This window comes from Rhinolophus sinicus, chromosome 17 (genome assembly GCF_057876585.1).
Source record: "Rhinolophus sinicus isolate RSI-liver-muscle chromosome 17, RSI-T2T, whole genome shotgun sequence".
In the NCBI taxonomy this organism is placed as follows: domain Eukaryota; kingdom Metazoa; phylum Chordata; class Mammalia; order Chiroptera; family Rhinolophidae; genus Rhinolophus; species Rhinolophus sinicus.
In genome coordinates this window covers 48,082,779-48,097,891 of record NC_142517.1, presented here as the reverse complement: position 1 = coordinate 48,097,891, position 15,113 = coordinate 48,082,779, and the positions used below count along the sequence as shown (strand labels likewise).

At 43.0% G+C, this 15,113-nt stretch overlaps 1 protein-coding gene across 6 annotated transcripts in view; it reads left to right on the top strand.

The window, feature by feature from the left end:
* Positions 1-15,113, top strand: part of ABCC5 (ATP binding cassette subfamily C member 5) — a 78,193-nt gene that overhangs the window by 21,911 nt on the left and 41,169 nt on the right. For 5 of the 6 annotated variants that reach the window (XR_016019738.1, XM_019735793.3, XM_074328740.2 and 2 more), the window contains exons 4-11: positions 176-331; positions 999-1,146; positions 5,926-6,159; positions 6,312-6,485; positions 7,091-7,238; positions 9,401-9,549; positions 9,976-10,083; positions 13,511-13,867. Coding sequence is in view for 5 of the 6 variants with exons in the window: in XM_019735793.3 (XP_019591352.1) it covers positions 176-331; positions 999-1,146; positions 5,926-6,159; positions 6,312-6,485; positions 7,091-7,238; positions 9,401-9,549; positions 9,976-10,083; positions 13,511-13,867 (1,474 nt within the window). In the remaining variant the exon portion in view is untranslated. Of the gene's footprint in view, positions 1-175; positions 332-998; positions 1,147-3,522; positions 3,599-5,234; positions 5,323-5,449; positions 5,493-5,925; positions 6,160-6,311; positions 6,486-7,090; positions 7,239-9,400; positions 9,550-9,975; positions 10,084-13,510; positions 13,868-15,113 lie in introns of all 6 variants that reach the window. The other variant, XM_088794190.1, reaches the window with a different exon arrangement.

The window sequence follows — 15,113 nt, the reverse complement described above, 5'->3', positions numbered from 1 at the left end:
TTAATGACTTCCTGTGAAGCACCATAAGCAGTTTCGAAAGTTCGGGCTAAGATGAGACCATCTGGGGAGCCCTGTTTTTAGTCAGGAGCTCTGTTTACTAAACAGTGTACTATAAATGCCAGCTGGCCTCTCCATGTGTGTTGACAGTCTTGTGCTTTGGGTTTTCTCTCCTTAGACACCAGCACCCAGTGGACAATGCAGGGCTCTTTTCCTGTATGACTTTTTCTTGGCTTTCTCCCCTGGCCCGCTTGGCCCACAAGAAGCGGGAGCTTTCAATGGACGATGTGTGGTCTTTGTCCAAGTACGAGTCTTCCGACGTGAACAGCAGAAGGTAGGCGTCTCTGGTCCACCCTGGCCTCCCACATACCGGATGCGTAGGGCCTGAGCGAGGAGTGTGGGTCCAGCAGTGTGAAGTTCTCACCTCTGTGTCCTTTTAGGATCTGAGCTAGCTGATGGAAGGCGGGTAGCCTGGGGATGACTTTCTCTTTGCTCTTCTGCTTTATCTCCTATTTCACTTTTAATCCTGTTTTAACCACGGGCTTTCTCTCTCTCTCTCAGCCCCGCTTCTTTTCCTGAGTCTGCAGGGAGATTATGTTGCTGCCTTGTGACAGAATACATTTTTGTGGTAGCTGATTATCATGATTAAAATCTAGTTTACATCTTTACATTTCACCACAGGATCCTTGAGAAAGGGTTGGGGACCCTTGAGAAAGGAAGTTCTTGTCCACAAACAAATTCTATTCGGGGATAATCTTTCTGGGTGGACTTTTGTTCTCATCAGTTTCTGTATCCTGAGAGGCTCGCTATGCAGGGTAAATATGTAGTCACCTGGGAAGGGTATTTGTTTCTCGAAGGTGAAGACTATGTACTTAATTTTAAAGGAAAGACTTGCACGCGTGGTAGCAAAGGCTGGAGACAAAAAGTGATGTCAGGAGGAAAGCTAGGGTATGTATGTTCCCTGAGGAGATGTGTAACGGAGGACATGTGCCCTTGTTAAGACTAGAGAGACTGTGGCAAGAAGAACTGAATGAAGTTGGGCCAGACGCTGCTTCCCTCCGAAGGGTCGTGTGGATCTTCTGCCGCACCAGGCTCATCCTCTCCATCGTGTGCCTGATGATCACGCAGCTGGCTGGCTTCAGTGGACCAGTAAGTTCTAACCATCCTTTCTGGCAGTCTCCAGGGGCCCAGCCATGGCCAGCTCTAACACTCTTGTTCTGTTGCAGGGGTTGTGCTCACCTTTGGGCTAGTTAGCAGCCTTAGAGATGCCTTCAGGTCTGTTGAAAGGGAACAGTTGATTTTGGAGTGAATGGTGGCTTGTCAGAAGTTGGAAGGATGAAGGGGCCGCACTGCCAGTGTGAAATGGAACTGGCTTGCTTTTCTGGGGTGGGGGTGAAACTGAATGATTCCGGCTCTGCACAGGACTGTGCTCCTTTGCTGTGTGGTGACGTGAAAGGACAGTCTTGGTTCAGAAAGGTGTGTCTCTCAGTGCTGTGAGTGGGCGAGAGCAGCCTTGTGTGACATAGGCTGTTGAACTACTGCTGGGGACGGTACCAACGCCTGGAGGCAGTTGTCACATGTTTGATGGTTCTGTGGCAAATGAGTGCTGAAGAAACTAGAGGACTGTTGAGGTTTTTAGAGCATAACCTGGAGTCCATTTTAAGTTTGGTTTATAGTGTACAGTGTGTGGCAAGTGTTGGGGTGGCAGCCGTGGTTGTTTTGCTAGTGTGTACCTAAGCAGAGTAGGTAAGAGAGTGACGTTCACACTGTTTTCTGGACACCTGTTTCTTACACCCGCTGTGCTGCCTTACACTTGAGACTTTGATTAAATCTATTCTCTACATATTTGCCTTGAGGCATCGGAGCAGTAGTGCTACTATACTGTGCGTTTTCCGTGTGTGGGTAAGCTGGAGGTTCATGGTGTGGTAAGTACGTGCCTCAGATGCATGGTGATTAGGTAAAACTAATTTGTAATTTTTCCGTTGGGTTTTTTTGTGTGTTTGTTTTTCTTTTTCTTTTAATGTTTGATGCCTTTTTAAAAATTTTGATCTCTTTTCTGAAGCAGAGAACTCTACTTTTCTGGTATTGGGTTTCTTCATTAGTTGACCAACTAACACATTTTTGTGTAAGTTTTAAGTAAGGGGGACCATGTAACTGAATATTATGTCACTGACCAAAATGGCAAACGTTTTCATAGGGCCAGCTTCCCCCAAGAAGAGCTTCTGTCATTGTTTCACTACAGAGCTGGTGGCTGCTCTGATCTTTCATAGAATTCTTTAAACGGGGTAGCACACTGCACAGGCTTCCTTGATTGCATTTGGCCAATGCAAGAACTTCATTGGCTCCCCCCCACCCAAAAACCAAAAATTTATTCCACAGATTGTTGGGATTTTAACATTTTACTTGGGAAAAAAATTACCTATGCATGTTCACTTCGGGGGCCTCCCTCCCTTGAGCATCTGTATATTCCTTAATCTCTCTTAAGGCACAGCCCACGGGAATGCTAATCTTTAGTAAACTCTTCTAAATGCCAGGGAAAGCTGACAGGGTCTTCCTTTCATGGGGAAACAGCAGCACGCTTTTCCTTCTCTCTACCCTGTTGGGGAAGAGCACCTTGAGACCTGTATTAGTGCATCCTAGAATAGTCGAGAAAACATGGGTCCTGTCCACAGTCTCTCTAATTAATACAAAGATTTAAAATTGTAAGCAATGCAAACTTCTTTTGTTTTTTGGAGCTCCAATTCTAATAAATTTCTTTTCAATTGGAAATTGAAGAATCAGGCTGGTTTTGAGATTAGTAGTAGCAATGAGCCTACCTTCTGTTTGTGGATTTAAATCCTTTTGAGGAACACCCCTTTTAGATATTTGCACATTTGCTAATATGGCACAACTTTAAAACTGGCTTTGTCTGTTCTTACAGAAATCTATATAAGAACCCACTCCCTAAATATGGCATATTTCTTATCTCCCCTCCGACGTCACTGAACCTTGGTATGCAGAACAAATAAAACACAATTGAGTTATTGTATTTTGTTTTTAAACTGCTGACCTGCCAAGGCCAGCAGTTTATGATCAAGACGATCCAAGGTTTCAGTGATGCCAGTGGACCAGCTCTCTGTGCAGGGGGTCCAGGGTCACCATGATGTCCATGGAATACCAGAATCTCTAAGGGTACGGTCCTGACCTAAGATGAGGGGCCAAATTGCTAAACGTACAGATACGATTTGTGGCCTTCTTGGATTAAAACAGTTTTAAAAGACCAGGCCTGACCTATGATTGGTGTGTAAAGAATTAGCATCCGCCCTGTAGATCTGCAAGAGAAGGGTACCTCCTGCAGTGCTATCTCTTGGTGAATGCTAACTCTGCTCAAGGGCTTTTTGGGGAAAGGACAGTGAAAAACCTCTAGAGAGGTAAGTTTTCCACCCTTCCAACCTCTCTCCAGCTGCAGCTTGCTTGGTGCTGTCAGAATCTGGATTTGGGGGGAGTCTCTCTGTAGTGGAACCAGTGACAGAAGCTGTTCTTTAGAATTTTCAGGATTGGCTGTATTCTGCGGTCAGAATGAGAGAGTCAAGCTGGGCAGAATCTCTCGCCAAGAGTTCAGGTAAGGTAATGTTTATTCACTGGGAATGCTTTCCACAGCCAGACAGCTATGCTGACAATCTCAAGTTTTCTCCCAGTTTGTATAAATTTACATGATAAATTTGTAACTTTATAAAACTAAATTTTGGTTGGATTTACCATGAAAACCTTTTTTTCTTTATCCCATACGATATGGTTTGAAATGTAATTGTTTTTTAAAAACCCTATGTATTGGAAATTCTTTAATCTGTTTCCTCTTTCTCCCCCCTTTGAAAGTTTTGCATAGTGTAAGCATTTATTATGTCTTTTACCTTCCCTCTGCTCCTCCCCTGTGGGAGATATTAATGCTATTATCTGTGCTGAAAAATGGCACTCTAAAGGTATGGGAAGGAAGGAACCCCAAACTACAACCTGCTGTCCTTTCACGCCTTCCTTTGGAGACTGTTCCATCGGTGCCGAGGTGTGTGAGAAAATGCTTTACTGCACCGCCATCTTACTGAGTTGCTTCACGTGAGGAAAATGGGGTTTTGACCCTGCCACTCAGTGACTCAGTTCCACATTTTGGATTGCATACTGGAAAAGAAGCCAATCTTCTTGCTAGTAAACCAACAACCCAGCTGTTTGCAGTGGTGACCCAAACAATGGATATAAACCTAAAAATCTAAGGGAAGGGTGAGGTGGAATACAATAGTTCTTGGAATCTGAAATCTCCTATTTATTTGATCAGGTTATTTACTGAGACTTGACATAAATCTGATTGGTGGGGATCTCTTAGGATCTAGTGGCTATCTGGTATTAATTTCCTCTCAGGAAAAATGAGAAATACCAGTTAACTCAGAGAGGGCCTGGGTTCTGGAATTCAGCGATAGCTGCCTCAGGACAATTGTGTGTGGCCTCCATTTTTGTCTGTCATTCAGAGCTGTCTTCCAGCTACAGTACCCTTTGCTAGAAGGATCTGGGGTAGATGGGTGGATGGGTTTTTCATTCTTTTTTTTTTTTTTCCTTCCTTCAGGGTGGGGGATTGGTTTGGCTTTCTTTTGTTGTGGTTTGTTTTGTTTCATTTTTGGCAAGATCAGTTTTAGCTGCAAGGACTTGAAAAGACTCTGAAGGATGCCACCTGTTTTTCCTTGAGGCATAGATTTTTATATTCTGTCCTGAGCAGAAGTTATTCCTCACAGCCTAGGGAACCAATAGCATCAGCGATTTTATGCAGTTACCTCTTTGGGAAGTTTTTGGTTTTGTTTTGTTTTTTTTAATTCTCTTTCCTTAGCAGCAAGGTCTTTATTCCTGGAGAATCTACTCCATTGCAGACTCACTGCAACGTCAGGAGCCCTAACCGATTAAGTGCTGTCAGCTTGATGTACTACTCCGGACTCTGGAAACAGATATTGGTTCTATTCTGTATTTCCACTTTGTGTAGCTAAAACAACGGTCGGAGGCCAGATGACCTGTTAGATGGCTAGCCTTGTATAACTCGACTCTGTATGTTCCCATGTATGTTACCACAATGCTCCTCCTGTTGTACAGTGTCTGTGCGATGCTCTTTGAAGATGGTACTTTTTTTTTCATTTTCAATAAAAGTACATTACCTCCCACTTCCTGGTATTTAATCCTGTTGCTGAATGTGCCTTGTGTGAGTGTGTGCTCCGGCGTTGCAGGACCTCAGAGCTGGAGGTGGCACTCGGTGGTTCTTGGGGGCTGGCTGCCTTCCTCACTGCAGGTGGTGTTAGACATATGCTACCTGAGGTAACATGTTTTTGTTTTTGGGAGGGAGCGGGGAGAGGGGAGGGCCCGTGGGAGGGTCTCTGGATTTGTGATAGTCTGCTTTGTTTGCTCCCTTCTGTGCTATTAAACTGCTGATGTTTATTTTCAGGAATGTTTTGCAAATGCACTTCTCACTCTTCCCCAGTCCAACTGTAGGTACACTGTTCCTTTTTATCAAATAAGCACGTTTGAAACGATCCAAAAAAGGTCTTAATTTCATTTAAAGAAACGTATCCATGTGTGGAGATACTGGAATAAGGTCAAATATATACTTTTTAATGACCACGTGTTTAGAATTAATTTCAGCTCATGGACAGGTTTATGTTACATTAGAAAGAGTAATCGTTTTGGTGGTGTCCTTGAGGAAGAAAGTTTCAAATTAGTCCTACCTCCTGCAAAATGCCCTGAGAAAAGGACCGCAGGCAAGTTGTCAGTAATATTTGGTCCTCCGAGAAGGTTTTTCTCTGCTTATGTACTTAGCACTGAACAGTGAAGCTGCCTCCTCTTTCTAACTTAACATAAAACTGTGGTGTGGTGTGTGGGTGCCGTGGAGATGTTGAGAGTGGTGTGTGTTTCTCCCTGTAGGCCTTCATGGTGAAACACCTCCTGGAGTACTCCCAGGCCACAGATTCTAACCTCAAGTACAGCTTGCTGTTAGTCCTGGGCCTCCTCCTGACAGAAATTGTGCGCTCTTGGTCACTTGCACTGACTTGGGCATTGAATTACCGAACTGGTGTCCGCTTGCGGGGGGCCATCCTCACCATGGCATTTAAGAAGATCCTTAAGTTAAAGAACATTAAAGAGAAGTCCGTGGGTGAGGTAAGTAAGGGGTGTTTGCTTCAGGGCAAAGAGGATGCTCCCAGCTTGAGCGCTTTCTTTCCTCTGGGTGCCTGCTTTGTCCTTTATCTTCCTCCTGAGACAAATGGCCAATGTTCTTACAGGGTCTTCTCACCGTTCTTTGTGTCTCATAGCTCATCAACCTGTGCTCCAACGACGGGCAGAGGATGTTTGAGGCAGCTGCTGTTGGCAGCTTATTGGCTGGAGGACCCATTGTTGCCATCTTGGGCATGATTTATAATGTAATTATTCTGGGACCAACGGGCTTCCTAGGATCAGCTGTTTTTATCCTCTTTTATCCAGCAATGGTGAGTAAGCCTCCTTGCTGTATTTTGGCAGCTTCTCTTCAGATGAGTTACTTCCCTTGGGTTATATATAGTAGGTACCACTGAGGTATCACATATCTTACTGGAAATTTCCTCAAAGCAGTTGCCTGGTTTGGAGAAGTCTAGAATTGCTAGACAGTGTTCAGTCTATACAGGCAAAATTTTGACTTGAGAGAAAAAAAGGTATCACTTGAATAAAGGCAGTGGCTCCTCATGAAATTAAAAAAGAGTCTGAGTGAAAGAGAAGGCCAGCAGGTAGACCCTGCCTCCAGGTAACGGGAGCGTTTGAGTCAGTCCATCTAAGTTGATGCTAACTGCACAGCTCGCGTGCTTCCCTTTGGTAGCATTCAATATCTGCGATTCTATTGAGAGCAAATATTTATTTGTCTTAACTTCTGTACAAGGGGATAAGAATTAAATAATATTTGATTATAATTTCATAGACAACTTTTTCATTAAAAACAGTACAACTACACTGTGCGCATTTTATTTATCATAATCTTAAGCAAATTTATTTCCCAGAAAGACTAGACAGTTCTTAAGTTTGATAAGCTGTGATTTGGCATGGCGTCTCCTTTTCCTTTCAGATGTTTGTATCACGGATCACTGCCTATTTCAGGAGAAAATGTGTAACCACTACAGATGACCGTGTCCAGAAGATGAATGAAATCCTCACCTACATTAAATTTATTAAAATGTATGCCTGGGTCAAAGCATTTTCTCAAAGTGTTCAAAGTAAGTGTACAGACTTCCTATGTACACGTGGTAGAAGGACTTTGGCTTCTTTGCTTCCTAAGCATATTAGCTACCAGGAATCTCCATGTCATAGGAGCATAACTTACATTCTCATAATACGATTTTAGGAGCTTAACATTGATAGGGATCTTAGAGACTTGAACCTATGACCTCATCTCAGAGATGAGGAAATTTAGACCTGAGAAAATTGTGATTTTTTTCCCCCCAAGATAACGCAGCTGGTTATGAGTGGTTCATTTAGTTGCAGAGATCCCTATCTATATTTACCCTGCCCATAATTTTCTGGTCTGGCCATGAGGACATCACAGGAAACAGTCAAGTGGTCAAGTTCTCCTCTCTGCACCCTGTGGGTGTGTGTGTACCAGAGGTAATTAGCTGTGAGATCCCAAGGGCGGAGGGGCGGTGCTGGGAGAAGCACTGGTCTGGGGATCAAGACATCTGGACTCTGGACCTAGCTCTGTTACTCGCTTATAAGGGTTTTCATGGCTTGTTGTGTGTGTTTTTTTTAAATCTTTTCAAAACATTGATTTATGTTGAGTTATAAGGTTTTCAGTGCCTGGCCCTATCATGATCTGCAAATTCAGTGCAGTCATGTCATATGTTAATGCCACAAAGCTTGGAAGAATAATTAATTAGCACAGACTGGTCATTCAAAAAGATCTCCACAAAAGTTTGAATGATGGGCCTTAAAAAACAGGTGAAATTTAAGAAGGATATATTAGAAGACACTTTAGAGTTTACAAAAGAAGCTCTGGAGCTGTGCAGCCAGGGTGAGAACCCTGTTGCTGACAACAGAGAAAGACAGGAGGCCTGTGTACATGCTGGCCTGTCTGCACCACAGGGCTGTTTATATAAACTTAATTTCAATATAAAAGATATGGGCTGTTAATTGGCCATAGCCTCATAATGAGCTAACCTGAATATATCGCAGCTAAAAAGTTCATGCAATTTTAGGTGGAGTAGAACTACAGTGTTCAGATCAAGGAAGCTGTTTCATTTTCACTGCTCGGCTTGTCAATTAAACCTTCAGGGACATTGTCTCTAGTTCATAAACATGACGTGTGAGTGGTCATCCAGAGAAGGTGACCACTCAGAGGTATCCAGCCGTGGGTGAGGCTGCTTCCTTAAGTAGTGAGTTCGTTGCCAATAGTGGAACAAATAGATACTAACTGGACATCTGCCAAGCGTAGGGTGGTTGTTAGCTGGTGGTCCCTTCTGGCTCTAGCTTCTGTAGTTTTTATAATCTCTGAGATTCCATTTGTTCTTCATCCCCTGACTTTGGTGTCTTTACCTGTTTTAGTTTGAAAAGAGCCTTATTATTCATTGTAGCCTTGGACAAAGTGTATGATAAATGTTAAAGCAATGGCTTGGATTTTTTTTTTTTTTTAATATGAATAACGAGCTAACTGAAGGTAGTTCCCAATGTCTTGGGCAGTGGTAATACCTTTAAGATCAGTGCATAGCCTCTCAGAAGAATTTCTTTTGTGTTTAAACATTTGTTTGAAAATATCTTACCACTTTATTATCATATTTCGTATGTCATGGTCTAATTCCTGCAGGGTTGCTCTGTTAATAAGTGTGTCAATTTTGCGAATATTTAAGAAAATTATTCTGCCTATAGAAATTGTATTTCATTCATCTTCTTCCGACCACCCTTCCCGCTTTTTGTGTGAAGGCTCTATGCTAGTGCCAACATTCAATAAATAAATCTTAAATCCTTCTTAATTTAATTACTGTTGTACAGTCTTTCCTATAAGTATCTAGGCAAGAAATAAACAACAGCCAGATAAGCAAAAATACCTGCCAATTGCAGATACAATTAGTGTATCTTCTAAACATAAGACACTTGCAAGATGAATCAGACTAAGGCAGAAGATGTGCGTCGTACTGTGTACGTAGTGCTGCTTGCTTAGATTCATTCCTGTGATTCAATCTATGTCAAACCTCAGGCTTGTGTACCAGCTCTAACGATAGGAGTTGATAGTTACAGTGACTGAGTCTTGGCATCATAGGTGTTAAAGGGTTGTTTTAAAACCCACGTGTGGCTGACAATCTACCAAGTCTTGGTTGGTAGCAGAGGAGCAATATCGCAGGTTTCTTTTGGCTTGCTTTTTAGAAATTGGCTTGCCTTTTATTTTTAGAAACCCGAGAAGAGGAACGGCGGATATTAGAAAAAGCTGGGTACTTTCAGAGCATCACTGTCGGTGTGGCTCCCATCGTGATGGTGATTGCCAGCGTGGTGACGTTCTCTGTTCACATGATCCTTGGCTTTGATCTGACAGCAGCACAGGTGAGAGCGCCCTCAGGACTTGGGGAGATTTAGGAAAACTACATACAGTGATGCTCTGGTCCTCTTGTTTCTGGATTTGGAGGTTCTCCCAATACTCAGAAGCTATTTTTTCATTCATGTGATTAAGCTGAGAAGTGGAAGAGTGAGGATGCAGCCCTAATGTGCAAATAATGTATGGGTGGTTTTCAGTCAGCCTGACTTTGGGGTTAATTCTGAAAATACAGATCATCCTGTGGTTCAAATTTACTGAGAATTTTAATTGAATGTTCCATACTTTATACCTTTAAAAAAAATGTGTCTGACTCATACCAACATTTGACAGTCAAGTTGCAGCCTTCCTTAAACCTGAAAGGAAATTGATGATGTCTTGTTATTTTGGTGGTGTAACCTAGTCAGGCTCAGTTTCTTCTCTTTTCTTATTTTCAGGCCTTTACAGTGGTGACTGTCTTCAATTCTATGACTTTTGCTTTGAAAGTAACTCCGTTCTCAGTAAAATCCCTCTCAGAAGCATCGGTTGCTGTCGACAGGTTTAAGGTAAGTGGCTCGCTTGTCCACCTCCCTGTCAGGAGCCATCCCTGGCAAAACTAACTGTTCCCTTAATGCCAATGGGCCACACAGGCTGCCCACACTTGGCTTTTGTTCACCTTGAGCCGTTTGGCAAGTTGGTAAGAAAGGGGCTGTGGAGGAGACTGAATTAAGGAATGGAACTAGTTACCTTTTCAAATAAACATGACTTCTTACCTTTTGTAGATGGCCTACTTAGTTCTGGGCTTGCAGGATTTTAGTGCTTCCCTTTAGATCTAGGCCCTTCTGCCGGGGCCTGACGTGGATATATGTTGTAACTTACTGGGCCTTTAAGTGATTCAGACCCAGAAGATCAGAACTGTCAGATGACCATCAGCTTTTCTTCACCTTGATCTATCATCCACCTCTACCAAAATGCTATCGTCATTTTGATTGGTCAATATGCTAAGCCTTTTTGATACTTTCTTTTTCCTGGCCTGTGGTTGCACTCGTGATGCAGGGATGGCAGTGACATGGGATAGTCATAAAATTAGATCACATTGAGAAGTGCAGTTAAGTTTCAGGTTTTTGGTGTTTTTTTTAAGGTGGTTTGTTGATCATGTCGTGACTGTTCTTTGTTTCTCCAAAATAATACACATACATGTTATAAGAGGGAGATATATTTGGGGGGGGTGGAGGGAAATAGATATCTGAAAGTGGTCACTACTTAAAACAAACAAACAAACAAACAAACAAACAAAAACACCTGTATGGGCTGGGACCCCTTGACAAAGCCACTGCATAGAGTATCTCCCGCCTACCTGGAGCAAAACAAAAGCAATGCCGGTGGCTTGAAGGCTTGCGGCTCAGGTGTTTGAGGGATTAATATCATCACCTTAGATGTTCTGGAGAAAACAAACTGGGTTTTCCTCTTAAGAAGAATGGACAATAGCTTTCCCAGATTTATTTGTATTCTACTCATTTACAGTTAACTAGGTGAATTTTGTTTGGTCAACAAAGCTAGTCCTGAAGAATGCACCCCCAGCCTTCCTTCACCCCAACCTGGCTGCTGGAAGGCTAACATCCAGAACCATGTAAAAAGAAATGGTCTAATTGTAACCACAGACTTATTTTGCTGAACCCACAGTATCCAATCATGGAAGAAAGCAAACGTTTTGACTCTAAATTTGTCCCCCTGTTCTTGTTAGTGAACAGAATTGTTGGCATTTTGGATGAAGAAATAGGAATTTATAGTGTAGACTTGTTCTCCCCTTGTTTCTCGAGAGCTCTCTTCTCTTCACTTGCGAGCGAGGACTTGTATTATTAGCAGGTGGCTTTTCTCATCATAGCTCCTTTCTTGATCCAGGAAGCTTCAGAGTTAACAATGGAAACAAAATTAACCACAGTTCTAGTGCATGCCCATGAGACTTTAGTCTCATTCTGTCTTGTTCCTCTTGGCAGTCTGCTCCGCCCCCCATCCTCCTCCTTCCTCTCTCTCACCTCCACTTTCCTCTCCCCCTCCTCCTCCTCCTGCTGGAGGCTGATCACCTGTAGGAAGGCAGTGAAAAATCAGCTTGTAACTTTTCTGATAAGATTGTCACCAGGATTGCCAGCTTAGCAAATAAAAACACAGGACTCCCATTTAACAATTGCACGGGGCATATTTACACGCAAATATTACTCATTGTTTGTCTGGAATCAAAATGTAACTGGGCACCCTGTATTTTATCTGGCTACCCTATGAGTAGTCAGTCCCTTCTTCTGCTCAACAGATACATTCTGATTTGATGTTTCCAGTGAATGAGAATCACGTTTTGAGGGCTAGTGTCCTGTGGTAAAGTTGAGGGTTTATGGTTTATGCATTTCTAAGATTCTGTTGTCCTGGCAGGTGCAAATCCAAGGTCACGTAAATTCAAGTGTTGGGAAGCCCTGGCATGCCTCTGAGCAAGTCATGGCAGAATGAACCGAAGCTAAAATCCTCCTGAGAGGAGTGCAGGGCTGCAGGGAGCCTGTGGGGAAGAAGCTGTGCAAACTAGAGCATGAGCACATTTTTAAATAATCCACTGAGGCTTAAAAGGTCTTTTAGGAGAGAGAAATGAGGGAATTCTGTCAGCATGTCTTTACTCTGAAGGTGGTCAGAATCTTTGGCATGCTATTCTTAGCTCAGTCTTTCAGAAAGGCCCTGAACAAATGAAACCAACAGCTGTTTTCAGAAACTAAATCTAAGATTAACCAAGAGTGAAGATTATCTAGGAGATTTAGAATTATGACACTTCTGGGAAGATTGGGGATTAGGAATGGATAGGAGGCGTGGTGATTTAAGGGAGGAAAAGAGCAAGCTTAGAAGTGTAGGATCCAGCAGAAAAGGGCCTACCCTCGGGGAAAAGGATTATATATTATATTTAGTAGCACCTGCAAACTTTTAAATAAGTGGGGGTTCTCAGTAACTAAGTGAAGAGTTCTGACCCTAAAAGTCATCTTTTCTCTAAAGACTTTCTAATGTTTTAAAATGCTTTTATTAAAAAAAAACCTTTTTGTCATATTGGGACTGCAGCTGGGACAGCATTCTATAGAGAAGGTCACTGGTTTAAGAGAGTTGTCAGAAGTGGGTTCAAAGTCATGGGCATATATAAGTCCTGGGATGAGATTTATTTTGGTCAGTGTTTCAGATCTAATTTCAGAAACACTTCGCTTTTTGAGCGTTCCAGTTTTCTTTCCCTAACATAATTCAGTGGGACTCTGGGAATGAGTGGGAGGAAAGAGTCTTATTTTCTTCCCAAGGATGTTTCTGAGGGAGATACCCTTCACTTCCACGCAAGTCTGTTCGTTTGGTTTGAATTCTCCCAAGTTCTAAGGCAAGACTTTGAAGACAGAACCTATTGGCAAGATGTATTCTACTGTCGAAAAAACCTTGGGTACTCCTTTCTAACCTGAGCAAGCTAGGCCTAGTCACAGTCTCAGCTCAGCCTCTTCCCCCCAGACATGTGCCACGTCGTGGGTGAAGGAAGTGTATGGGCTTTGAGGTTCTGCAGGAGTGGGCTGGAAGGGAAACAGAGTGATGAGGGTTTGTAGAGGAGAGTGGCATGCCCTTTGGTTTTTCTGTTTGCATTTTTCCACTGCTACTCAGCAACTCATGGGTGAGAACAAGGCGCTGTATATGGGTTAGTTAAATGGTCACACGAGACTGGTGGAAAAAGAAAAGCTAGTTTGGCATGTAACTGGTGGTGTAGACGCGGGGCCACTGACAAGGCCCTTGTCCCTCCTGAGGGTGTCCCCACACTCCCATGACCTCTCACTGGGCCTGAGGCTGGGCTACACTAATGAGCTACCTTTTGCCCTTCAGCTTCCTTCCACTGTATAGCTGATGTGTTTTGCTACGTGAGTGTACGCCCTAGGCTTGTCTCACTGGTCTTGATCCAGTGTCTCATCTTTGCACCTCTCTCACAACTCCTATCAGAGTTTGTTTCTGATGGAAGAGGTTCACATGATAAAGAAAAAACCAGCCAGTCCTCACATCAAGATAGAGATGAAAAATGCCACCTTGGCTTGGGACTCCTCCCACTCCAGTATCCAGAACTCACCCAAGCTGACCCCCAAAACGAAAAAAGACAAGAGGGCTGCCAGGGGCAAGAAAGAGAAGGTGAGGCAGCTGGAGCACACTGAGCATCAGGCGGTGCTGGCAGAGCAGAAGGGCCACCTCCTCCTGGACAGCGACGAACGGCCCAGTCCTGAGGAGGAAGAGGGCAAGCACGTCCACCTGGGGAACCTCCGCTTACAGAGGACGCTGTACAACATCGACCTGGAAATCGAAGAGGTAACCCCTCCACCTCCCCGCACCCCATCTGTCCACCAGGTGCCATTCTGGCAAGAGCAAGTTGCTGCCGTTCCTTTTAGCAAAGTACTTTGTGGCTGGGAGTGCATTTAAACTAAGGAGCAAATCTGGCCAGCTCCACCTCTACAAAGGATATTTAGGCATTTAACAATTGAAAAGAATAACAACTGATCCCATGAAATACTCATTTTATAAGCATTCGAGTGGACTTTCCAAAATTTTGCCCTGCGTAGATTTCTGGTTATTAGAGTTGTAATAATTATTTCTGGTTATTATAATTCTGTATAAACTTCTCATTATCACTAGGCTGTGCACAGCACAGAACCTGGCACGTAATAAGTATTCTTAATGTTGCTATTATTGACAGATTTGTTGTAATTGTTTATTTTTAATGTAAGTGAAGGATCGTTATGGTATCATTATGATGTCACACATCCCAGGTGGCACAGGACTTCGGGCTCTCAGAAGCCCTCCTTTAGCAGTTGGCTCCAGGTTCAAGGCTTTTAAAGTACAGACTATGAGTCGGACCCAGACCCAGCACCATGCTGAGAGCTATATGGTCCAACGGGTCCCAGGTGTAGTAATATATTCATTCATTTAACAGCCATTTTTTGAGTGCCAACTCTATGCCAGGCACTGTTGTAGGGCTAGGGCATAGCAGCAGAAAACCACAAACAGGCAAAATCCCTGCCCTCGTGGAGCTTACTTACATTCTGGACAGACAGTAAACAAGTAAAATAGAATAGTCCCCACTTATCCATGGGTATATGTCAAAGACCTGCAGTAAATGCCTGAAACCATGGATAGCGCTGAACCATGTGTGTGTGTGTGTGTGTGTGTGTGTGTGTGTGTGTGTGTGTGTGTGTATACTATGTATAAACATATATACTATGTTTTTCATAAGTATGTACATACTTATGATAAAGTTTAATTTATAAATTAGGCACAGTAAGAGATTAACAATAATAACTAATAATAAAATGAGCAATTATAGCAATATACTATAATAAAAGTTATATGACTGGGGTCTCTCTCCAGTAATTTTTATCTTTTTCAGTCTAAACCTATTCCTGAATTTGTGTAACCATCCTTTACTTGCAGGAAATGGCTTGGTCTCACTTGTTTCAGGAGATCCCTTGCTCAAGTTTTCATTATAGGCTCATTGCTTTCTGGCTCACACATTGCCTACAATACTGATTAGAATATGTTTTCTGTTTGTCTCTTCCAC